Source organism: Euphorbia lathyris, chromosome 7 (assembly GCF_963576675.1).
Source record: "Euphorbia lathyris chromosome 7, ddEupLath1.1, whole genome shotgun sequence".
In the NCBI taxonomy this organism is placed as follows: domain Eukaryota; kingdom Viridiplantae; phylum Streptophyta; class Magnoliopsida; order Malpighiales; family Euphorbiaceae; genus Euphorbia; species Euphorbia lathyris.
Window position 1 is genome coordinate 68,905,780 of NC_088916.1, and position 24,738 is coordinate 68,930,517.

Below are 24,738 nucleotides of genomic sequence, written 5' to 3' on the forward strand. Positions count from 1 at the left end.
TTGATCGGTTCTCCTCCATAAGTAATGATTCGATTTCTCCATCATCCTCAACAACTTGGACTGCTTCCACCTCTGCCACACGACTAGAATCCTTGAAAGAATTTTGGTCATAACTCATATTAGAGCACACAACATTTTCATATGTCTTATGCTCGATTGGAGCCATGACCGTACTTCTTTCAAAGCAAGATTGCCGACACGGATGACGAAAATGGAGGTTTTCATCCCTATAATTGCAAATATAATTATTTCGGTAATGAGGATTACTCATCCGTAGATGCTCCCATACTTCAATATAATCAGGACCATGTGGATTTTTATGGGACTCCTGGACTTGCTCCACGTAGCAACCATATTGATCATCATAGAATGACGCGGTTTGAACATAAGCACAATACTCACAGTCGATATCACGTTCATCACTATGAATATATTGAATATAGCCATCAGTGTAGCACCTAAAAACGGTGTACCAATGGACCCATGGTACTGTTGTATTTATTGTAAAATGGCGATCTCGATTGAAGCCACCAAAATACACTGGTATCGTAGCATCCCTTGTATCTTCATATGCTGTCCTCGTCATGGCTTAATTGTTATGCACCTATTGATATTCAGAGGCATTCTTCGTGGATAATAGAAAAAATGATTAAATCAAATTTATTATGAAAATAAAGCGAATAAAATTGCATAAAGTAAGAGCATGGAATAATAATAAACTAAATTGGAAAGCTGGAATTAAGCAAGAAAAATAAATAAATAAATATTGGTTAAAACACTGATGAAGCAAAGAATGAACACAAAGCTTAATTGAAAATACAAAAAATATGTACGTAGAAAACTGGTATTTAAATTTTTGGCTAAGCCTAAATAAAAAATATAGGTCCCACTGGACGTGCCAAAAATTGTTAGCGATATTTTCGAAATATGCTAATTTCAACCTTGTCACGTGTGGTTAGGGTGCGGGCGTGCTAGAGAAGATTATTTCTCAATTAAAATGGTTAAGTTTATGGAATTTGCGCCCTAAAACTTGAAATCTAAACGAGGCGATTGGCGAGGGACGCAAGGATTGAAAAAGTCCCTCTTGGGTCTCTCGCGCCGTTATAGAAACTTTGCGAGATAAATGATTTTTATTTAACCCAATGTGGATAAATTAAAGACGGACAGATAAAGGAAATTAAAGTGCGAAATTGACACGAGATTTGGGAAAATTGGTATTTTATTGATATAAATCAAGGTTTGAATACATATGTTCAACAAGCATGAAATTGGATAAAGAATTACAATTGAAAATTTTCTATACTAAACATATAGACAATCAATTGAATTGGGAAAAGACAAATCAATACAAAGAATTGAAATGCAATTAAAATAAATTGAAATTCAACGACAAACTCGGAGCCACAATAGCTATCTCGGCTGGACGTTGAACTTTGGTGTCGGCTTGGAATTCTCGGAGCACTATGGTCGGTCGGGCCCGTATGGTATACGATCTTGGCAATGTCAGAACGTGTGGTAGGCAAATAGGGCAGATTTAACCTTTGAATTTGGTGGGCTTGTTTGAGTGCTTAAGAATACGAAATTGGACGATTAAATAGGATAAATTTAACTTCGGGAGGTCAGGAACAAACTTCTATAAGAGATCGAAGGCTAAAACGGACTCTAAATGGACGAAATTGAGAGTTGAAAATAACTGGTCGAATCTGGAAAAATCTGGAAACAGAATATCTAAAACGATTTGGGCTGTAAAGATCGGCTTGTAAATATAGTTTCTAAGCACGGAATTGGGAAAATAAATACACTAGATCGAACTTCAGGACGTCAGAAACAACTTTGTTGAAGGGATTGGAAGCAAAAAATGACTTTAAATGGATAAAATCAGGCTTTGAAAGCAGTTGGACGAATCTGGAAAATTAATTTGAAAACAGAATTCTAGCTATGAATTGAGTAAATTAAAGACTTGGGAATGCTAAATTGATTTGAAAAAACTTGGAAAGAGGCTATTGGAACTAAATTGAGGCTAAAGGTAAGCTAAAGAAGGAATTGAAGCTAGGAAAAAATGAAGAACAAAAGGAAAAACTTGAAGAATTAAGAGCAAAAGAACTTAAGAACTAAAAACTTAAAACTAAGAACTAGAGAGCATTGGAAGGGACCTTAGGAAGGGATTTTTGTGTGTGTTGAGTGTGTGTTTTTTATGAAGGAGAGGGGGTCTATTTATAGTTTTTTGGAGTGGCATTTTGGTAATTATTCAGTGGCATTTTGGTAATTATTCAGTGGCATTTTGGTAATTATTCACCAACTACCCCTTGAAACTCTCTCCCACTAACTTGCCACATCATCAACTAACTTAACTTCTTCAACTTCCACTAACTGTTGTTGACTGCTTCCAACTGCTGCCGAGAGAGATAGCACGCCCCGCGTATGTCCGGGCACGCCCTGCGTGTTGGAGGTCTTGAACCTTGTGCGTTTCGTTGATGGTATCTACGCGTGGCGCCTTTGGTGTCACGTCCCGCGTAGGAAGGTACGTCCTGCGTAAGAGAAGACCGCCCTGCGTGTTTGTGCTTCTGATCTTGGAACACCTTGTTGATGCGCTTTACGCGTGGCGTATAGGAAGACACGCCCCGCGTAAAGGAGTCTCTGAAGCGATACGCCTTCGGATGTGTGGTATACGCCCCGCGTATGGAAATACACGCCCCGCGTGGTTGACCTCCCGAGCTGTCCTTCGGAAGTAGCTTCCTCCACGCCTCGCGGGCTGGCTAATACGCTTCGCGTGTTAGAGTTATGCCCCGCGTGGTGCAAGACGTGCTCATCGGTTGGAGGTTAGTTTACATATGTATTTTTATTTTTATTTTACCATTATTATTTTTCTAGAAGAATATAAACTATACTCTAAAATTAAACCCAAGCTTTCTATATACATAAAATAAAATTTATTTATTTTGGGCCAACAATTACTAATACAATTACAAAAAAAAAAAACATGTTAAAATACTAACAACTAAGTTTGTCATATAGTTCTTTTCAAAAAAAAAAAAAGTTTGTCATATAGAAGTTAATCACAAAAAATATTGTCAAAATGTCTAAAATATTTATTGTGTTATTAATATAGTTACAAATAATTAACCAAAAACGTATGGAACTATTTCAATTTATCGACAAACTCGTTTGGAAGGTTCGATGTAACAGTCAAAATAGTTTTTTCAATTTTCAATAATGTAAGACTAAAATTAATTTTGCTTATAACGTTATGGTTAAATTTATAATTTTAAACTATAAGAATAAACATTTTTAACCGAATTAGATATTTACTGTTAACTAATTTGGTAAGAAAAAATTTAATTAAGGAATCTAAAATAGATAATTAAGGAGTCCAAAAATTAATAAGTAATGGTTTGAAGTTAAATTAAAATTGTCAAAACTATAAGGATCAATTTGAACTTTTTTAGCTTTTAAAATTTTGAAAAGCTTAGTGAGAGTCACCGCTTTTTAATACTTTTCAAATAATATAGCCGAAACTGATAGACTAGCTACAGGTTTCAAAAAAAAAAAAATAATAATTTTTTAAAAATCGATAGCTAATCTATCGTTGTCCTTACAAAATGAAACCGATAGAAAAACTACTAGTTTCGTTCTTAGTTAACAGGGACCAACAACGAGTAATATGTTAAATCAGAATCCTTAAGATGATTGGCAATTTGCAACACAACTTCATTAGACTTGGGTGAATAAATCGGCTCTCACTCTAATCATTAATACGTTGCAATACGCTAATGGCATGTGTGACCATATCATGTAACCTTTGGAACCACTAGTCTCAATCACATTTTGAAGCTTGGGTCACGACACAAGTGCCACAATCCTTACGTGGATCCATTAATAGCACAATCGATTAAAATTCTTCAAATGTAAAAGAATTTCCCCTAAACCTATGACAAATGAGCTCAATATTGATTCATCTCAAACTTGGGGTTTTTTTTTTATGGTTTTTCTCTTTTTTTCGTCTTTCTTGTTTTTATGTTTTTCCTATTTTTTCATTTTCATATTTTTCACGTTTTTCTCATTTTTTCCCCATGTACTCATTTTCATGTTTTTCTTGTTTTCCATTTTCTCATCTTTTCCGTTTTTTTTTTTCATTTTTCATTGTTTTTAGTTTGTAATAAAATTTTGTGATTGCATTTAACTAAGGAAATATAGGTATTATATTGGTAATTCTATTTCATCCCATGTTTTTTTTTAAGTTAGTAACTAAACATGGTAATGGAATCACTGTTCCATTCCATTCAATTACAACTTTAATTACTCCATCCGTTTCTTTTAAATTGTCAATTTTGATGTTTTCATTAGGACTATAAAAAATTAATTAGTTTTGAACTTTAAAATAAAATTCAGTGATTAAGATTAAATTTACCCTTATTTTAAAAAGGCTTAGAATTATTTAACGCATCAACTTAAATCATATTAGTTCTAAACCATGGATTTAATACATATTCAAAATCCCAAGACCTTTATCAATCCCAAGTTAAGGGTAAATTTTAAAAAAGAAAAATAAATTAAATTAAAAAACAAAAAGGGAGATAAATGGAATTTAAATTTTGATTAAAAAAAATAATAGATAAAAAGGAATGAGGGAGTACATTACAACGTACCAAATGCAACTAATAAGTGATATTGAAATCTCCAACTTTGATTATTTTTAATTTGATATTTGTTTTACTCAAGTTTCCCTTTAGTTTTCCCTCATCATTCTCCCTCGACCTGACATCTAATCAATGATTTTTTTCCTCTGCATTATTTTTTTTTGTGTGTGTTCTGATAAGAGGTTGAGGAAACTTTTTATAGCATTCTATGCGCAACAAAACTTTCTCCACAAATTGAGGCCTCCTCTAATGGGTTACTGAGGAACCTTATCTGGATTTTGATGAACTTCACTTCCTAGAGGCTTTTGAAGTCGTTTTTCATAGTGATTTATTTTGACACTTTTTACTTCTACCCGAATTTTTTTTATCTTTACCCCCCTTACTTGTTATTGTTGGCTTAAGGTTCCTCAAAACACCAGAAGTATCCTTGGGAATCTAGGTATGATAAGTTCCGCATTTCTTATTCTGTAACTCTGTAAGTTTTATATATAGATCTTATTTTCTCTAGTTGGTGACTTCTCGAGTATTTATTGCAACCATGTTTATAGTTTCCAATATAGGAAAAGGATCTTCAAGTACCAACATTGCTTCTTTTTTCTTTGGGAATTTGAGCATCCCGTTGTTGATCCCATCATGGACAACGTTCTTGAAGGTCCAAGATGTGTTGGTTGCATGATTCCACGAATCATGGTATTTGTAGTGTTTTTTTCCTATTGCTTCCTCCTTTAATAGTAATATATGACGTGCAGACAAAGTAATATGCTTTTCCTTTAAGAGAAATTCAAATATCGCGTCAATCTTAGAGACATCAAAGCTAGATTGGGGAGGGTTATCATTGAAAGATTTCTTTAATGTCTTATGTCCTCCAAGGGGTTAAGATAGTAAAGGGAAACATGATCCTCGATACTCTGCACTCTTTTTTCTTGGACTCTCTCCACTCAGCAGGCCTTGCACTATGTCACTTTGGTAGCCAACTTTTAAAAGTTTGTGAACTCCATCCTTTGGAACTTCTTCCTTTAGATCGATGTCGAGTCCCCTTTGGACCATCTTCACATAGTCGACATTTGGGAGATAAAGATTGCATCTGTTTCTCATCTTTTTTAAACAAGCAATAAACTAGTATGCTCTTTCACCTTTCTTACGAGTAAGCTCAGAAAGTTCAACAACACATACTTCCAGGTCTACCTTGAAGAATTGAGTGTGAAATTGCCTCTCCATCTCCTGCCAACTATGGTTGGAGTTCCTAGTGAGAGTAGCATACCAAGTGAAGGTCGGTCCCTCTAGTGAATTTGGAAAAAGTCTCAAATTATTGTGGTTGAAGTTATGGTAGTTGGAAAGTTCCTCATATTGGATATGAATCTTGCTATACACTCACAGGTTGACAAAACCATATTCCCTAGAAAATAGAGTGAAGTCGGGTGACTTTGTATCCCTTTAAGGATATGGCTTGTGGAACTCAGGACGACCAACTTGACGAAATTCAGGCCCATATAGTTCTTAAACAACATCTCTAACTACGTTTATAGTAAATTAAGGAATCTCCTAGGGGGATGTCGTTGCTTGTGACATATGACATATGAGGAATCCCAACGTTCCTCCCTTTTCCTCTATAGTTGCTTCCCGTCTCCCCAGTGATATTGTGACCTCTTGGCTTCTTAGTAGGGGTGCAAGTGATCGGTTAACCAGTACATTAAGGTTAATTCGGTCGGTTAACCATTTTATCATTTTTGAAATACACTAGTCCACTAAATTTGGTTAACCACTAATCGGTTAACCAATTATTCGGTTGGTTAACCATTAATAAAAATAAACATTGAAATAATAAATGATATAAGCAACGAATGAATAAAAAATAAAAATAAAACCTAAAAAATTGCATGGCGAAGGCAACATGTTAGTTTTTTAGCTATAAATAATGTTTCAAAATGACTCATAAACATTCATAAATTTAAATAAACATAATAATAATAATAATAATAATAATAATAAAGTAATAACACATACGGAAACTCTTGAAACCCAAAATATTATAATTTAATATTGTCACAAATGAAAAGATAATTCAATATAGAAATCTAAATCAAACAAAAAAAACATAAAATAAAGCAACGAAAATTGATCCACAATTTGCTAAAAACATTAGATGTCAAAAATAATTTTCTCAATCAACCTATCATTACTTCAATCATTATTCCTCCTGAATGAGCAACCTTAAGCCTTGCACGACCTTTAAGTGAGGGAACTGATCTCTATCGAAAGAGAGATTGAGAAATAGTTAAAGAAGAAACATCTTTCTGTTGAATGAGAGAGGGAAAGAAATATACTCGACAACTCATTAGTGAGTATCAACGATTGAGTGGAAGGAAGATGAGTAACGACTGGTGAGTGAGAGGGAGAATCGAAGATGAAGAGCTAGGGAGGACATGGTTTCGTTCATTGGGTTTGTGGATGGGGTAACGTGAAAGAACTTCAAGTTGAAATTGTAACTTAAAATGAAAAGAAATAAATTATAATTTAAATAAGAAAAATGTCATAAATTCATAATACTTAACCCTAGAATCTATAACTATTTAATCTAACAATTATATATTTATTTATTTTTATTAATTTTATTAATTTCAGTCGGTTACCGAAACTGCTGGTTATTATAATACTAAAAACCAAAATTTCTAAATTTAAAAACTATAAACTGAACCATCAGTTTCAACTAACCTTTTTTCGATCTAGTTTTAGTTTGGTTTTTCAATTTTACGGCTTTTTATGTGCACTCTTAGAACATGAAATTGTGTAGGAGATAAAATTAGTGTTTCCAAAATATTGAGTAGGTATAGATGACTTAATTTGGACAGTCATTATTAAATGTGAAAATGCATTTAACCAATCACTAAGTGAAAATCGTTGACTTTCCATAATCACTCAGTCTCATGAAGAAGGAAGTGCATGAGAGGGAAAAGAAGTGCATCATGAAATTTCCTAAAATGTTCTTTCCATAAAAGGTTTCCTTTGGAGTTTTCCTTAGGTCTCCCTCATCATTCATGTCTCCATGGCTTTCCTCAAGAAAGAAAAAGAAGTAAGAACCTTTTACCAATTACACTTAGATAAAAAATGCAAACAACTCTAATATTCTTAAGAAAGAAATAAGTAATGCTTGAATAATAATATTATTATGAAATGGACATGGGGTAATTTTCTCTATAATAATCAAACATAGGGCCAAGTTGACATACAAAAGATAATTCATAATATGAAGGAAAACAATAATTGAAAAGTTGCACGCCAAAAGCAATGCATTAATTGCACAAGAAAAATACAGAATTCTGGCATCTCCTATTAAAAGAAACTATAATTAACAATGCACCATGCAACATTTAATTACAAAAATGGTACCAAATCAGCTTGTCAGAATTATCGAAGCCCTGCTAATCATCAAGGATTTTTCAAAGAAAAAAAAAACTTTTCTACACAACAACTTGTATGATGTGAAATTCCTAAAAAACTATGTTACGTTAGCTAGACTGTTGGAAACTTGATGGAGCAGTCAATTCCAGGTTTAACTTTTGGGAGAGAAGACTTGGTGCCTGTTTAAGGGACTTGTGTCTTTCTTCACTAGACACAGAAACGAAATGCGTTTCGTTCATCATCATATCCGGTTCCGGCTTTCTCTTAACCTTTTTCTTAGTTAATGCACCATCTACTCCTCCCATCTTTGCCTCCTCCATCAGATTGCTTGAACTTCCTTTTGGTTTCTCTTGTTTCATCCTGTCCGAGGTTGGAGCACTCATAGACGGACTTGGTACTCGAACTGCTGCTGCTGCTGCTGCTGAACTGGGAACAGACTTGCTTGCTAAAGCCAAAACAGGACCGCTTGTAGTTGTATCAGTAGCCAACCTCTCCCGCATATACTGTTGTTGCTGACCGATGGAACTGGTCTCAACTCGAGGAGTAGTCTCATCTAATCTAGGTGTCATCATCTTTTTTGTCTTCATTTTTTCCTGTTCCTAGTGAAGGAAAATAGGTTAGAAAACTTACCAGGTAAAAGTAATGTCACAGCCACATCACGAGAAAGAGCAGATGATACATGGAGTTTCGAGGTGTTTAACTCCCAACAGATGAAAAACTTAAAGAGTTATACACTATGTTACACAGAAACGGATACAGAAAAGGAAACAGGGAGATCAAATTTGTAAAATTATAAGAATCGGAAATCATAAAAATTAAAAATATATAAATACATCTATAATTTTTTTAAATTATACGAATGTATGTTTTGAGGGCGAGCCTTGGCGCAACGGTAAACGTTGTTGTCGTGTGACCAAGAGGTCACGGGTTCGAGTCTTAGGAGCGGCCTCTTGCCAAATAAATTGGCAGTGGAAGGCTTGCCCCCAGTACACCCTTGTGGTGGGACCCCTCCCCAGTATCCTATTCATGAACAGGCCTGTATCAGAGGGCTCTTTAGGGGGAAATCTATGCAAATGCCTGGGATATACCATATGCATCCAACAATATAACAATAACAGTCACAGAGAGAAGGGCAACAGGAAAGTGGGCTAGTAGATCTGATGTACCTTATGTCTGGTAAACACAGCCCTTCGTCTCTCTTTTGCCCTACAAATTGCACGTTTGATCCCATGGTTGTCCATGGAACCACTTGGCCACAATCCTGCAAGCTGAATTGTGCATGGAGTTCAAGTAAAAAGCCCTATTACTAAATATTAAAGAGCAGTTTAATGTTTTATTACTTTCAGGGCATGCGGGTGAAAGAAGGATAGAGAACTACATTACTGCAGTGCTTTAAAAGGGGTATGGATCCACGAGAGAAAAACTTTGTCAAACAGAACTCAGAAAAAGATACTCAATGAAACATAACATACCTCAATATACAACTTTCTGACTTGTGGTCCAGCATCTTCATCCAGTCCCTAGAGTCAAGAGAAATTAGCAATGGATTAGATATATTTAGCAAAAGAAGAATGACGTATATCACAAAAATCTTTAAGAATGAGTGTTGCAAGCAGGATAAAATTATGAATACATCAACAAAAAAGTCATAAAGATCACAAATTTTGTCCTCCAGCGCTGGCTCCATGCTAAACTTTCTTTTCAATGCTCCTTTTTCTTGACCACCAAATTCTTGAAAATCATCCGATGCTCCAGCTTGTTTCTCCAAAGCCTGAGGAGAAGAAAAAAAAATAAAAAATGAGCATACAGACAAAATTTGCACTAAAAGGCTTCAAATAATTAAATGGTTATCAATTATAATGTAATTTGAAAAGCAATAATTTCTCTGGCAAGCAATGTCACATCACCATTCAAAAACTAAGGTGGTTCATGAATCATAAGTAACAAGGGCTGCAACCTGCCTCAAATTAGAAAGACAGATCCAGATAGAAAAAACCAGAAAGGTCCTTAACAAACCCCCCAGACAATAAGCAATAAGCACAAAGACTTTATCAAGTAGATGCATCAGATGCAAAAAGAAATGACAGCCCTACAGTTTCTTCAGCCTATTGATTTCTAGTTAAAGTTTAGTCTCGTCAATACCACTACAAGTGACAACTCAGAAATAGAGGAGAACATTTAACCAACATACCTTGGACTCTGAAGAAGGGGCACGTATCTTAATCAACTCAGCAACTTCTTTCTTTACCTGGTTAAACCTGACATCTTTCTCCTGCTTTGCTGACAAACCCATGCTAATCATGACTTTTAGATTTCTCTGCAGCGGACACAGGTATTGGCGGTCACACAAGAACACAGCCAATGCAGTACACACATAGACCAAAAGCAAGATGAATAACAATATCAATGATAAAACTTTATTCTCTATTAACCTAACACTATTTCTCCAATGGAATTTGTATATTTCATAAAGTCGTTCTGACAGAATATATCTGTCCAAATCTTCCAGAGAGAAAAACAGTGGGTCACAAGAGCCTGGATGTCTGAGCTAGTCATTAGGCCACATATACAATTACCATATCCTTGATAATTTTACATAAAGAAAAATGGTGGTTTCCGTAACTTCAGAAATCCAGAAAATTAATTCAGATAAATCTAGAGCTAATTGTGATACTTGAAACTAGTTTTCGAATTCACTTCTACATCATCAGCAAAATAACAAACCAAGTAAAAAAGAATTCCCAAATAAAAGACGAAAGCACAAAAAAGAACCCCTAATATAGCACCAATGAATTTTTAATTTTCTCCAGGCACTGACAGGATGATAAGGTATATTAGACGATTTGAGATCATACACAAAGAGGTTGGAAAAACTATCCAAGTAATATGTTAGAAGGAATTCTTTCTTTTTTAAGTTTAAATTTTTCAAAAATTGTAACTGAAATGTCAAAATAGGACAAGTCAACAGATGACCAAAATTGACACAAGCACCCAAAAATATGAAATATAAATGGTAAATTTCAAAAGTGGGGATCAATCAAACCACATACAAAATGCTCCATTAGGCCACAAAATTATGTAGAAAACAATCAAATAACATAACTGAAGTTACAACAACAACAACAAAGCCTTAGTCCCGAAATGATTCGGGGTCGGCTAACATGAACCATCATATAAAACCGTGAAAATCAAGTCGTGTCAGCGACACAGATTCGCTCCCTCCACTCCGTCCTATCCACTACCATATTTTCCTCAATTCCCAATAAACTCATATCACTCTCGATCACCCTCCTCCAAGTTTGCTTAGGTCTTCCCCTACCCCTCACCACTACATCCCTTTGCCACTCTTCGGTTCTCCTAACCGGCGCATCAAGCGCTCTACGTCTCACATGGCCAAACCACCTTAGTCGGTTTTCTCTCATTTTATTCTCAATAGATGTAACCCCTACTTTTGTCCTAATTATTTCATTACGCACCCGGTCCTTTCTCGTGTGACCACTACATTAAGAAGAATCCGACTACAAAGTCAGGGTCCAAGAAGTTACCAAAAATGAGAGTGACATAGAAGCTATAGGAAAAGAATTATCATTTTCCTGTAGAAAAATACCTTGAGTGTTCTTAGTTGTATTAAGTGACCAAGAATGCTCATAAGGCGATTGAGTAACTCCTTTGTTACTTTACCCTGGCTTGCCTGCTGCAACAATACAAATGTTACAAATCCTATATTTACTAAAAAGCTTAACACTGTAAAGAAAAGGTTAACAGTAGTAGAATATATAAATATATATATTAGTTATACAAAATACTTAAGAAAAAGGTAATCATGAAAGCACTCAGAATACATAGTACCGCTAGTCTAGCAACTTTAGCAAGTTTCAGCTTTATTTCTCTAGGCAATCTCCTTTTGATTGCCTGGGCAGAGCTATCAGCGTCTTGATTATCTAACGCAGGTGGCCTTGCTGCAATATATTACAAAAGAAAGCAATTCAAATTCATGTGAAACGTCCACAAACCATCATATAATTAAGAATAGAAGGAGTACCAAAAGTTTGAAGCTTACATTCAGCAACCATCCTCTCCAATTCCCGGATGGCATTTTCCAACATGGAACTTTTGGACCTAACACTAGAACCCTCTCTTCTGTGTGTATGTGAAGGTTTCTACACAATGTTACATTCAAAATCAAGTTAGAGGTGAGGGCAGTTCCAGCATTTCTAAACCATCTACAGTCTGCTAGATCTGAGACCTTTAAGTTTCAAAAGAGTTATGTGACAACTCCGCATGAGATTTGTCTCAGATAAAATTCTATGCAAATCTTACAAGTACAAAGGAACAGAAATTTTAAAAGGACTCACTATAACTTGCATAGAAACCCTGGTATCAGGCATATTGAGGTCAGGCAGCTCACGGACACCATTTTTTTCTTTTGATCGAACAGATGGTTCAACTTCATCAATGGTTGTTGATTTTGATGATTGCACCTTCAATTGTGGATGAACACTTTTATCCTGATATTTCTGATAAGACGCATCCACAGAGCCACTTGCATCCTTTGATTTGTTGGCGAGGTTCTTTGATTGAAGCCCTCCAGTCTTGGGCTTGTCAATGTCATTAGCATCTGCTAAAGACGCGGAAGCATCACCGTTTGAAACCTTTATTGATGAAGATGGATCCAAATTCATTTTAGGTTCAGCAGATTTTCTCTTGGAAGAAATTCCAGATGCGTTTGGCAGATTTTGGGATTTCACATCATCATGATGTTCGCTTGTCATACCCAAACTTTGAGAGGGATTAGAAGTGTTCTTTCCCAAAGGAAGCACAGCCTTCCCAGCCACCGTCTTAGTCGTTTTAACTTGTTTAGCTGATGTATGACCATCATCATTCTCACCAGGAGTCTTATTTATATCTCTTCTTCGCCTTTTCTTTGCTTGCTGGTTAGGTAGAGCAGTAGGCTCAGTTCTTGCAAACAAAAAGAAAAAACGAATCAGCAGATGAACACTACATAGACATATTCATATAACATTAGTGTTCATATAGAGCCCGACTAACCATTAAATCTAAGCATTAGGATGATTTTAATCTCCACCCCTAACATTCTAATAGATCTAACGGTGACTGACCAAATTGGTCAGTCATGGTCCATGTGAACACTAATGACTCATATAAATAAGCAGGTGCCTGAAAATGTAACTCCTGGAATATAATACAGACCACTTGTGCTAGTGAGAGATCTAAAAATAACTTACATGCGTTCAAGCTTTCCCCTGTTGACAAAGAATCCATTGTGTTTTATTGCTGAATTATCCACTTCAAAATATTCATCCTGCATTAGAGATTGCATCCAACATTGTACACCCAATTAAGATTAAAATCTTTGTGAATACTAGTGCAGAAACACAGCAGCATAACATAAAAGTTAAAAAAAATAAACAAACGGAACAGACAAGGATACCAACCAGCTCAGCATCATCAATAAATGAGTCATCTGTATCATATTGATCATCATCGGGAACATCCTTTAGATCTTCCTCATCACTACTATCCTTACCCTGAGAATGATTAACTCATGTTAGAACCAGAAACTACCAGTTATCTTGTACCTTGCACATCAAATACAATTGAAGACACAAGGAAATAGTATACATAAGACAAGACATAGAGCACCATGTAAAGACGTTCAATCTTCTCAATTACAGCACTGAAACGACTAGGCCCATCCTTCCCTTCATGTTCAGCTGGTTGTCCCTGAAGAAGGTCAAGCACATATGAGAAATCGCACTGCATTAAACTAAATTGAACAGAAAAAAGTAGAATGCACATAGTCCATACAACTAAAAAAATCACAACTTCACCAACAACCAAAGGTGGCTAAAAAAAACATTCATATACGATTAAGCGACATAAAAGAATCAACTCTTTATTGTGTTTTCAAATTCATAAATTAACAATTATCGTGTTTGTCTGATATGCGTTTAGACCTAGAGATGAATCCAGAATTGCCTCTACATATTCATATTTCCGCCGTTTTCCACAAATTTTCAGCAACCGAACCAAATTCACCAGTTAAATAAACTACAAAGTAGGACAGAAAACTAATTACAGCTTCGCAACTTAAAAATTTATTAAGACGAACAAGAAACATAGAGTATCCACATGCTCATACACGCTATATTGGGATTGAATGGGCTTACGGGAGCAAGACGAGACTCGAGATTAGGGTGGGCGTTGGCAGGAGGTGGTTCCGGAGCCGCTGTGGATCCACTGTTGACCTTGTTTGCGTCTTTCATGAGCTTCTTCCATGAAACGAATGTTGTCTCTCCGGGTCGGAGCTCCACCGAGAATATTTGCCTGTCTCCTAATTTCACGTACGACGGCGTTACTCTCGAAGAAGATTCACCACCACCACTAGTCCCTTCCTCCATAGGACCTAATGCTCACAATTTTTAGGGTATCAGATTGAGAATTGGAAGCTTAGACTGACATAGATAGAAGATGAAAAAGTAATGAAACCCTAGATATTGTATTTAGTGAGAAAGAGAGTCTCTGTGTTTAAGACATGGTTTCTGAAGAGAGAAAGAGACAGAGAGGAAATCTGGGCGGGATGCGAAAACGGTTTCGGGGGGTTTAACTGGAAAAGTGAATTTTCTGTTTTATTTTTCTTGCGGTTTCTTTCCCGAGAAAATTCGAGGAGGGAGGGAAAGATGCGAGGGCGGGTTTGGGTTCATCACTTGGTTTCTTTTGACCGACCCGGAAACCGGGCCCAGCCCATCTATTATGGCCTCAAGTCCAATAACAATTATTTTTCAGTAAAGTACATAACACATGTCTCAATTTTAGTAAGAATATATCTGGATTATTAAGTAACTTTGACCGTGACCAGTCAATTTTGACCATTTTATATAAATAATTATAACTTACCATATATTAACTATCCTAAAAAGATAATATTACCCTTCAATCAATTCTAAGACCTAATTATCTTTCCTTTTTATTCGCATACTCTTTTTCTTCAATTTTGTTTCTCCTTTTCTATTTCTCTCTCTTCTAAACTGATAAGACGGTTCCTCTTTGAATTCCCATTTCTAATATCAACAATCACAATAAAAATTCCAACTGAAGTTTTAAAGTTGACATCTTAAGTTAAACGAGTGGAAATTCACAAATTAAAATGGCGTTAAACTCATTTCTTAAAGAGATTTCCACTATTTTTTTTTACCTTTTCTTCACCTAAAAGCATATAGAATGGAGTTAAACTGATTTCGATATGCAACTCTGATAACTATAAATATATATACATGCATTATTCATTCTCTTAATTTCTATCTTCAAAATTATAATATATAAAACAAAACAAAAAAGAAGAGAAAGGGCATTACTTGAAGGAACAGAGAGAGTAGAGGTACGAGAAAAAAGAGGATTGAACGATGTGTTAAGAGAAAATGAGGATTTTGATCGGAGAAAATAAGGGTGAGAGAGAAGAGAACCAGCCATGGTTTGTGAGAGAGAAAGACAATAAATGGGTATATATTGGAAAGGAAATAAAGTGAAATTCTGGAAAGAGAAATTGTGGGTTTTAATTTTTAATTAAAAATTGTCAAACAAATGGTCAAATTCATATTGACTGGTCAGTTATAATTTTGGTCAATTAAAACTATTAAATTATCTAGCCACTTTTATTTGAGGTATATTTTTTTATAAAATAAAATTTATCTACCAGAGAGTATACTAGGATAAAGTTTAGATATCATTGATATAATTACTCCTCAATCTTTCCATATTTTCTTTATGGTAACAATTTATAAATCCATATACTTTACCTATAGATACACATTTTTTTATCTGAGACGTTTCTAACAAATTTATGAATTATGTCGGGATAATAGTAGTTTTATCTTAAATAAATTTATTGAAAGGAATTACATTTTTTAATTTTTGATTAATTGTATTCTCAAACAAATTGGGAATATAATCAAGGAGCCAAGGTTTCTATTTGTTAAGCAACTTGTGTTGTGTTTCGTGATCTTAATAAATCAATGTAACTTTTATCCCTATGTCTCTTTCGATGGTTCTATCGTGGTAGATGTTAAGATAAAATTACTATTGATTTCTAACTGAAACTGTTATAGATCTTGTCTCTTTGACATGTTTTTGTTGAAACACCTTTCCACATAATTTTGATTTGACAAAATTGTTTAAGTATAATTAAAAACATATTCTAAACACACTAAGTTTAAATACTTTGATTTATTCTACTAATGTGTCTGTTCAATGTTGAGTTAAATTGTTTATAAGACATAAGGATTAAAAGGCCCAAGCCTAATACAACAATCAAAGCCCAAGTCAAACAGTTCAATACAACTCGGCCCGCGTTTATCAAAACGATGTCGCTGACGAAACTCAGCAAGAGAAGGATCTAGAAGACCTTCAGGGAACAACTTCGGAACGAAGCTGCTGAGTTGGTTCGACAAAGCGTACAAGACAGCAGCTGGCTAAGGAAAACTTCCAGACAAAGTATTTCTACTTTGGGTAAAGTTCAGACGACACAGTATGCTGTCCAGTTGACTTTACCATAAAAGGAGAGACATTTTGCCGAGCTGACCAAAAGCTGACCGAGGACAGAAGATACTCTAATCTGATTGGCCGAGAGCTCTGAGCAAATCAGGATGACAACGACAGGAAGTCGTTTCCCTCCAATGGTTATTTCGAAATTCCAAATGACCGATGCCTCAAGACGTCTCTATAAATAGTGCCATCAGAAGCTTCATTCAAAATAGAACTTGATCAAGCCATTACGCTGACCAAATTTCTACGCAAGTTCTGCAAGCAAAAAGCAAAGCAAATCTTACACTACATTTCATATATTTGTGTAAAAGTCTAGAGTGATTATTCAATCATCTAAGGTGTCTTAGCAATCATTGTTTAGGACAAACACTTATCATTTCTAGAGATTAGAAAGGAGAGGCTGAGTGCTCGGTTATAGTACTCAGCGAGAGATTAGGATTGAGTAGAGGTATAGATGAATGTACTCTTGTTATACTCAGTTGCTAAGATTGTAAAAGGTTTGAGGCTCTACCTTTAAAGAGCTCAGTAGAGCATTCGAAATCTCGGAACGTGTTCCGGGGACAGGACGTAGGCTTAGAAGAAGCCGAACCTGGATAAATCTGCTGAGTAACGTATTTCTTACCTTAAACTCCTTATATATATTGTTTGCTTAAATAACCAAAAACTGACCAAGTAAAGAGGTCAAGCTGAGTTGTGCGCATCGAACATCTGAGCTCAGGAATAGACTTTAAGTGCTATCTCCTGACTCAAGTCAAGAAACTGACCTAGTCACCAGTTGACTAAGCCAGTATCTTACTGATTACTCAGCGCTGCTGTTAAAACCTTTTCTCTTGAGAAAAGAAGTCTGCCCTAAATCTTCAAAAAGTTTAAATAGTTCCTAACCCCCCCCCCTGGAACTATACTTGTAACGTTATAAGGGGCCAACAAGTGGTATCAGAGCCTAAAAGCTCACTGTAAAAGGTTTAACAACCTTGAGCTGATCCACACTATGGGCGAAAACAGTACTCGGTTTCTCCCAGGAAACCAAACAACTCAGATATTGCCTGAGGGGCTGTCCATCACTCGGCCTTCCCTATTCTTCGGGTCTAACTATACCTTCTGGAAGAATAGGATGAAAAATTTCATTCAAGCTACAAATATGAGTGTCTGGCTATCTATAGTGCAAGGCCCATTTGTACTTGTCGAAGTTGTGGCTGGCCAAACAGTTGTAAAAGCTGAGGCCAAATGGACAGAGGATGATCTCAAGAAGCTTCAAAATCACGCTTCGGCTATTAATATGCTTCACTGTGCGCTCGATGCTGCAGAATATAATAAAATCTCAGGTTGTGAGTCGGTGCAAGAGATCTGGAAGAAGCTGGAGGTCACCTACGAAGGAACCAATAAAGTAAAGGAGTCCAAGGTGAACCAGCAGATGAGACTGTACGAGCTTTTCGAGATGAACAATGATGAGGGGATATCTGACATGAATGCAAGATTTACCAACATCATAAATGAGCTCAAGAGACTTGGGAAGATCTTCACTGAGGAAGAACAAGTCAAAAAGATACTCAGGAGTCTTCCTAAAGACTGGCAAGCAAAGAAGACCGCTGTTGAAGAAGCTCAGGACTTAACCACCTACAAATATAACGAACTCATCGGCTCGTTGCTGACCCATGAGATATCAATGAAAAACTTCGAGGTGAAGGAAAAGTCTGAAGACAAGAAGCAGAAATCTCTTGTCATGAAAGCTGACTCCACTGAAGGGAGCTCAACAGATGATGAGGAGATGGCTATGTTCACAAGGAAGATGAAAAGGCTATTCAGGAAAAATGACAAATATTCTAAGAAGCCTTACAGAAAGTTTGATAAGTATAAAGCTGACTCCAGCGACAGCAAATACAAGAAAGACAACTCAAAGCCTATTACATGCTTTGAATGTCATCAAACTGGCCACATAAAGTCAAGCTGCCCCACGCTGAGGAAAGATAAAAAGAACGGCAAAAAGGCAATGGTGGCTACATGGAGCGACAGTGATGAGTCTTCATCAATAGAAGTTGAGGCCACCGAGTCAGCGAAGATATATTTCATGGCTGACGAACTTGCTGAGCCATGCGTTTCTGAGCATACTGACCCCTCCATTGCATCTGAAGATGAGGAGCAATCAAATGAGGTAATACCACTTTCCCAGCTCAGAAACGAAATGGGTAATGCCCTGAGTGATCTCTATACACTTATCAAAAAGTGTAATAAGAAAATTAGAGCACTCAGCAGGCGTTGTGACGAGGTTGAAGAGGTCAAGCTGAGTGACCTCAGATACCTTCTTCAGGACAACTCAATGTTGCATGATAACATGAAGATCATACATGAGTCTGTCTCTGAAGTCCAATCAGTTTCAAAGAAACTGAGAAAGGATGTCACAACTATCCAGAACCAATTAAAGGTTCCAAATAAAAGAAACAGTCCTCTGAGAACTCAGTACCAAGGTACTCAGCAGAGATGGAATCCCCAACGGAATGTCCAATGTGACTTCTGTGGGAAGAAAGGTCACACCACAAAGGTGTGCTGGCATGCTCAACACTGGGGTGCTGACCAGTCAGTGAGACAACCTAAACAGAAGGTCAGCTGTGACTTCTGTGGAAAGAATGGCCATACTGTCCATGTATGTCGCCATAAAATAAAGTATGATGCTTTACCTGTTGCACCTAACAAGCAAGGACCCAAAAAGAATTGGGTACCTAAAAGTAACTAGTTACAATGCAGGTAAGCCTGAGATGTGCTGAGAAGTCAAAGATGTGGTATATTGACAGTGCATGCTCAAGGCATATGACCGGTGATGAAACTCAGTTCATCACGTTTGAGCGTAAACGAGGAGGAAGTGTAAGTTTTGGAGACAACAAAAAGGGTAAGATAGTAGGGTCATGAACCATTGGAGGTAACCCCACTGTTGAGTCAGTCTCCCTAGTCAGCGGACTCAAATATAACTTACTCAGCGTAGCTCAGCTATGTGACAATGGGAGAAAAGTTATATTTGATGCTACTGGATGTAAAATATACGAGGGTAAAACAAATGAGTTAATCTTAACTGCCCCTCGCATAGATAATGTCTTTATGCTAGACTTAAAGAAAAGTTTTCAAAAACTGTATGCTTAGTATCAAAGGAAGAAAATTCCTGGCTATGGCACAGGAGACTTGGTCATGTAAGCATGGACCTCCTGGCCAAATTAGCAAGAAAGTAATTGGTTGAGGGACTGCCTGAACTTAAATTTGAAAAAGATCAATTATGCCATGCTTGCCAAGCTGGAAAACAAACCAAACAATCTTTTCACAGCAAAAACATTGTCTCAACTAAGCGTCCGTTAGAGTTACTACACTTGGATCTCTTCGGTCCAGTCCAGCCGCTGAGTCTGGGTGGAAGAAGATTTTCCTTGGTCATTGTAGATGACTTCTATCGGTACACTTGGGTCATCTTGCTGAGTAGCAAGAATGAGACCTTTGAGACATTTTCAAATTTGGTTAGAAAAATTGAAAATGATAAAGACCTAAAATTGGCTCACATCCGAAGTGATAATGGTGGAGAATTCAAAAACTAAAAGTTTGTTGAATTCTGTGAAGCCAGCGGCATTGACCATAATTTTTCTCCTAGAACACCTCAACAAAATGGGGTTGTAGAAAGGAAGAACAGAACTCTGGTTGAAATAGCCAGGACAATGCTGGATGAGCATAGGCTTCCAAAGTATTTTTGGGGAGAGGCTGTTAACACAGCGTGCTATATTCTTAATAGGGCTCTAGTTAGACCTATACTCAAGAAAACCCCCTATGAACTTTGGAAAGGACGAAAGCCCAATATTGGATACTTTCGTGCCTTTGGCTGTAAATGTTTTATTTTGAATACCAAAGATAGCTTAGCAAAGTTTGACTCAAAAGCTGATGAGGCTATCTTTTTAGGCTACTCAACAAACAGCAAAGCATACAGAGTTTTTAATAAACGAACTCAAGTTTTAGAAGAGACAGTTCATGTTGAGTTCGATGAGACTAACCCTGTAGGTAGATACCAGCCACTGACCGAGGATGATCCACACTCAGTAACCGCTGCCCAAGAACCAGCTGCTGAGTCATTCACTAAAAGGCTGACCAAGAGTAAGAGTGAACCTAAGATTACTTTCACTGACCAGCCTACTTCTGCAGAGATTGTTGAAACACAGACAGCACAAGACATAAATCTACCGAAAGAGATAAGGATTCCAAGAGGGCACTCAGAGAGTGCAATCCTTGATTCTGCTGGGAATACCCTGATGACAAGGAATCAACTCAGGAGGTACCTCAGCAATGTAGCCTTCGTCTCAGTACAGGAACCTAAGAACTTCACTGATGCTGAGGAAGATGAATTCTGGATGAGCGCAATGCAAGAGGAACTCGATCAATTCAGAAGAAACGATGTATGGGAGCTAGTGCCACATCCAAGGAGTCAGACGACCATTGGAACAAGATGGGTCTTCCGCAACAAAATGGATGAGCAAGGAAATGTAGTCAGGAACAAAGCAAGGCTTGTAGCTCAGGGCTACAGTCAGCAAGAAGGTATTGACTATGGTGAGACCTTTGCCCCAGTGGCAAGGCTAGAAGCTATTAGGATCTTATATGCATATGCATCTTACATGAACTTTAAATTATTCCAAATGGATGTTAAGAGTGCATTTCTTAATGGAGTTATAAACGAGGAAGTTTATGTTAATCAACCTCCAGGGTTTGAGGATCCAAAATTCCCAAACCACGTTTATAAACTCAAAAAGGCTCTGTACGGCCTCAAGCAAGCACCACGTGCTTGGTATGAGAGGCTGACCAGTTTCCTGCTAACTAAAAATTATGTCAGGGGCAAAGCTGATACAACCTTATTCGTTAAGAGAAAGGGTAAAGATACCCTGCTGGCTCAAATTTATGTTGATGATATAATATTTGGTGCAACTAACGAATCAATGTGCAAGGAATTTAGCAAACAAATGCAGACTGAGTTTGAAATGTCGATGATGGGAGAACTCAACTTCTTCCTCTGACTTCAAATAAAACAAGGAAAGAATGGCATCTTCATCAGTCAAGCTAAATATGCCAAGGAGATATTAAAGAAATATGACTTGGAAAATTGCAAGCCAATATCCACTCCTATGGGCACTGACACTGTCCTCTGCGCTGACGAGAATGGTAAGTCAGTAGACAGCAAATTGTATCGAGGTATGATAGGCTCTCTACTTTACTTAACAGCCAGTAGGCTGGACATTCAGTTCTCAGTATGCTACTGTGCTAGATATCAATCTAACCCTAAGGAATCTCATTACATAGCTGTAAAAAGAATTCTTAGATACTTGCAAAGCTCAGTAAACGCAGGTTTATGGTATCCCAACACACATGGCTTTACACTCGTTGGATACACTGACGCTGACTATGGTCGAGACAAGCTAGAACGGAAAAGCACCTCTGGAGGATGTCATTTCTTAGGAAGCTGTCTTGTGTCTTGGTTCAGCAAGAAGCAGGCGTCAGTAGCCTTGTCTACCACTGAAGCTGAGTACATTGCTGCTGGTCACTGTGTTGCTCAAGTCTTATGGATTAAGCAACAGCTTGAAGACTATGGTGTTCAAACAAAGACAATTGAGGTCAAATGCGACAACAAAAGTGCAATTGATCTATCAAAGAACCCAATTCAACACAGCAAAATGAAGCATGTCAGCATAAGGCATCACTTCATTAGAGACCATGTACTCAAAGGTGAAATAAAGCTGACTTACGTCCCAACGAATGAGCAACTTGCGGATATCTTCACAAAGCCACTGGCTCGTGAACAGTTCAGCATACTGAGAGAAGCCATTGGTATGTTTAATCCTCTTCAGTAAATTCCTATTCTATAATGTGAATTTATGCTGAGTGAGTTACTATGCTGAATGATTTATGCAAATGCATGCTGAGTGATTGTTATGCTGAGCACTTAACACAAAATACACATCAATACTGAGTCAATATGCACACCGAGTAGTAATCTTAAACTGAGATATCATTCTTTCATACTACTGACCACTCAGAATTCAAAACGCTTAGTATTCTAAACGCTGAGTGTTAGATCCGTTGCACTTAATGCTTAAGCACGCGAATAGCCACGTAGGATGACGTATGCGCCGAATGTGTCATAAAAACCAGGATTTTTGTCGGTTGACAATCCCAAGGCAAAACTGACACATGGATTCGATATGATCCACATTTCACCGCTATAAATAATGGGCAAATCCCCATTCTTTATTTTCTTTACATCTACCGAATTCTAAGGCAAAGACTTTCTCTCTAAAAACTCTCAAAGCTTCCCAAACGCATTCTGCAACCATGACTAAAGTTTCATTCAACATTTCCGGTGTCGGCCACACTAAGCCCATCTCCGATGAAACCTCCAGGCAAACCTCTGTGCCTAAAACTACTAAGGTCACTACGCCGAGTAAAGGAAAAACTGGGCAAGCTACCTCCTCCCAAGAAAAACCGACCAAAACCAGAACCTATACCAAGGTCTTTGGTAACATTAGCGAATGGAAGGTGGATTTCTCACGATGGGTCTCTGAGTCCTTCGTAACCTCCGAGCAACCCTTCTGCGAATGGATATCGCAAAATGGATGGACAGAGCTGTTCTCTATTAGGGATCACACTTATCCTAACCTCGTAAGGGAGTTCTACCATAACCTCCGTGTTGCTGATGACAACCAGGACTGTCTGGTAACTGTGGTAAAAGAAAAGACTATCTTCATAAATCCTGACTATCTGGCAAACCTGCTAAAGTTGAAAAATGAAGGAGCAAAGCTGAGAAGATCTGGAGATCAGGACAAAACTGGGTACGTAGTCAACTTCTGTAAACCTGAAGGGCACTCAGGAGAAGTATCCAGTTCCTCTATGGGTCAGCACCAAAAGATGGCTCACTATCTGCTGAGTTATTTCATCTACCCCAATATCAACTGCACCACCTCAGCAACGAACTTCGAGCAATGCTTCATATGGCATATGCTGACATATAAGCCAATCAACATGCCAGTATTCCTCATTGCTGGCTTCCTAAGGAGTACCGGAACTCTAAGGCTGGGATCGCTCATCACCAGGATCCTGATTGATTATCAGATAGACCTAACTGATGAAGTTCAAGCAAGAGGATCTGAAATCACAGCAGCTTCGCTGAGGGCTTTAAAGTTCAATCAGCCTCTGAAGAAAGGAAAAACTGCTGCTGCTGATGAACAACAAGCTGAGGAAACAGCTATCCCGACGAAAACGAGAAGAACTAAGGCTCCAGCTGCCCACAAGAGGAAAGCTGCTGAGACCACTTCAAAGAAGGCTGAGCCTAAGGCAAAGAAGCCTAAGTTAGTTGCTGAACCAGGTCAGGAGAGACCGAAGTCAGCTGAGAAAAGGAACAGGCAAGATGAGCCTGAAACTGAGGACAAAACTAATGCTGATGTGCAGCCTCAAAAGAAGCACAAGTCTTCTACACTGACTCCCATCGATGCTATTCCTACTGACGTTGTTGTGCCTGGTGACTCTCACTACACACAGTGTCTAGGAACTGTATCTGAGGAACAAGAAGAAGAGGTGCATCTGGACGACCAGTTTATTGCACAAGTTGAGGAAGAACTAGATGGTGATAATTCAGAATATAATGAAGAAGAAGAGGCCAGTGATTAGGATGACACTAAGGATAATGAGGAGACAACCAGTGAGGTTGAAGCTGAGAAAGCCAATACTGAGTTGGCTGCTGGAGAAGAACAAGAACTTGACCAACACAATGATGATCAAGTAGATGAGCAAGCTGACCAGCATGATGCTGAATAAGAAGAAACTTCTCCCTCTCACTCAGGAGATTCTATTCTAGCTGACACTCCTCCTCGCAGAATAAGATTGGTTAAAGCAAGTGAAAAGACAGTCAGCGAGCCTCCTGTACAACCACCAACTCTTCCTGACTTCGTTATTCAAAAGCCAACCCAGGACCCTTCTACAGTTAAGCTAAAATATTTCAAACGACAACAACCTTATACTACATCGGCATCTATCGAAAAGCAAGCCTCTGTTTCTTCCCAATAGGAACATGCCGACTTGAATGCTTCCGCCAACTCAACAAGTCAAGTTGAGCCGATTACTGTAAATGCTGTTGTTC

General features: G+C 37.4%; 1 protein-coding gene across 6 annotated transcripts; it reads right to left on the reverse strand.

Annotated features, from left to right (window-relative positions):
• Positions 1-7,895: 7,895 nt before the first annotated feature.
• Positions 7,896-14,718, reverse strand: LOC136235374 (ubinuclein-1-like). Of its 6 annotated transcripts, none has more exons than XM_066025016.1 (13): positions 14,228-14,714; positions 13,701-13,781; positions 13,493-13,585; positions 13,283-13,359; positions 12,392-12,995; positions 12,097-12,196; positions 11,886-11,995; positions 11,644-11,727; positions 10,228-10,353; positions 9,670-9,807; positions 9,509-9,556; positions 9,203-9,304; positions 7,896-8,635 (listed from the first exon to the last, which is right to left on the reverse strand). In XM_066025016.1, the coding sequence occupies exons 1-13, from the start codon at positions 14,456-14,458 to the stop codon at positions 8,144-8,146; spliced, it is 2,286 nt and encodes a 761-aa protein (XP_065881088.1). In that variant the 5' UTR covers positions 14,459-14,714; the 3' UTR covers positions 7,896-8,143. The 6 variants fall into 6 exon arrangements, with proteins under 6 accessions (XP_065881088.1, XP_065881090.1, XP_065881087.1 ...); XM_066025018.1 differs by having other exon boundaries at positions 7,896-8,629; positions 11,644-11,730; XM_066025015.1 differs by having other exon boundaries at positions 11,644-11,730.
• Positions 14,719-24,738: the final 10,020 nt, after the last annotated feature.

Coding starts and splice junctions, on each gene's coding strand:
- LOC136235374 (XM_066025015.1), bottom strand. CDS start 14,458: ATGGAGGAAGGGACTAGTGGTGGTGGTGAATCTTCTTCGAGAGTAACG. Junction 12,996..13,282: donor AGGGGAAAGCTTGAACGCAT/GTAAGTTATTTT, acceptor TTTGTTTGCAAG/AACTGAGCCTACTGCTCTAC. Junction 11,996..12,096: donor GGAGAGGATGGTTGCTGAAT/GTAAGCTTCAAA, acceptor AATATATTGCAG/CAAGGCCACCTGCGTTAGAT.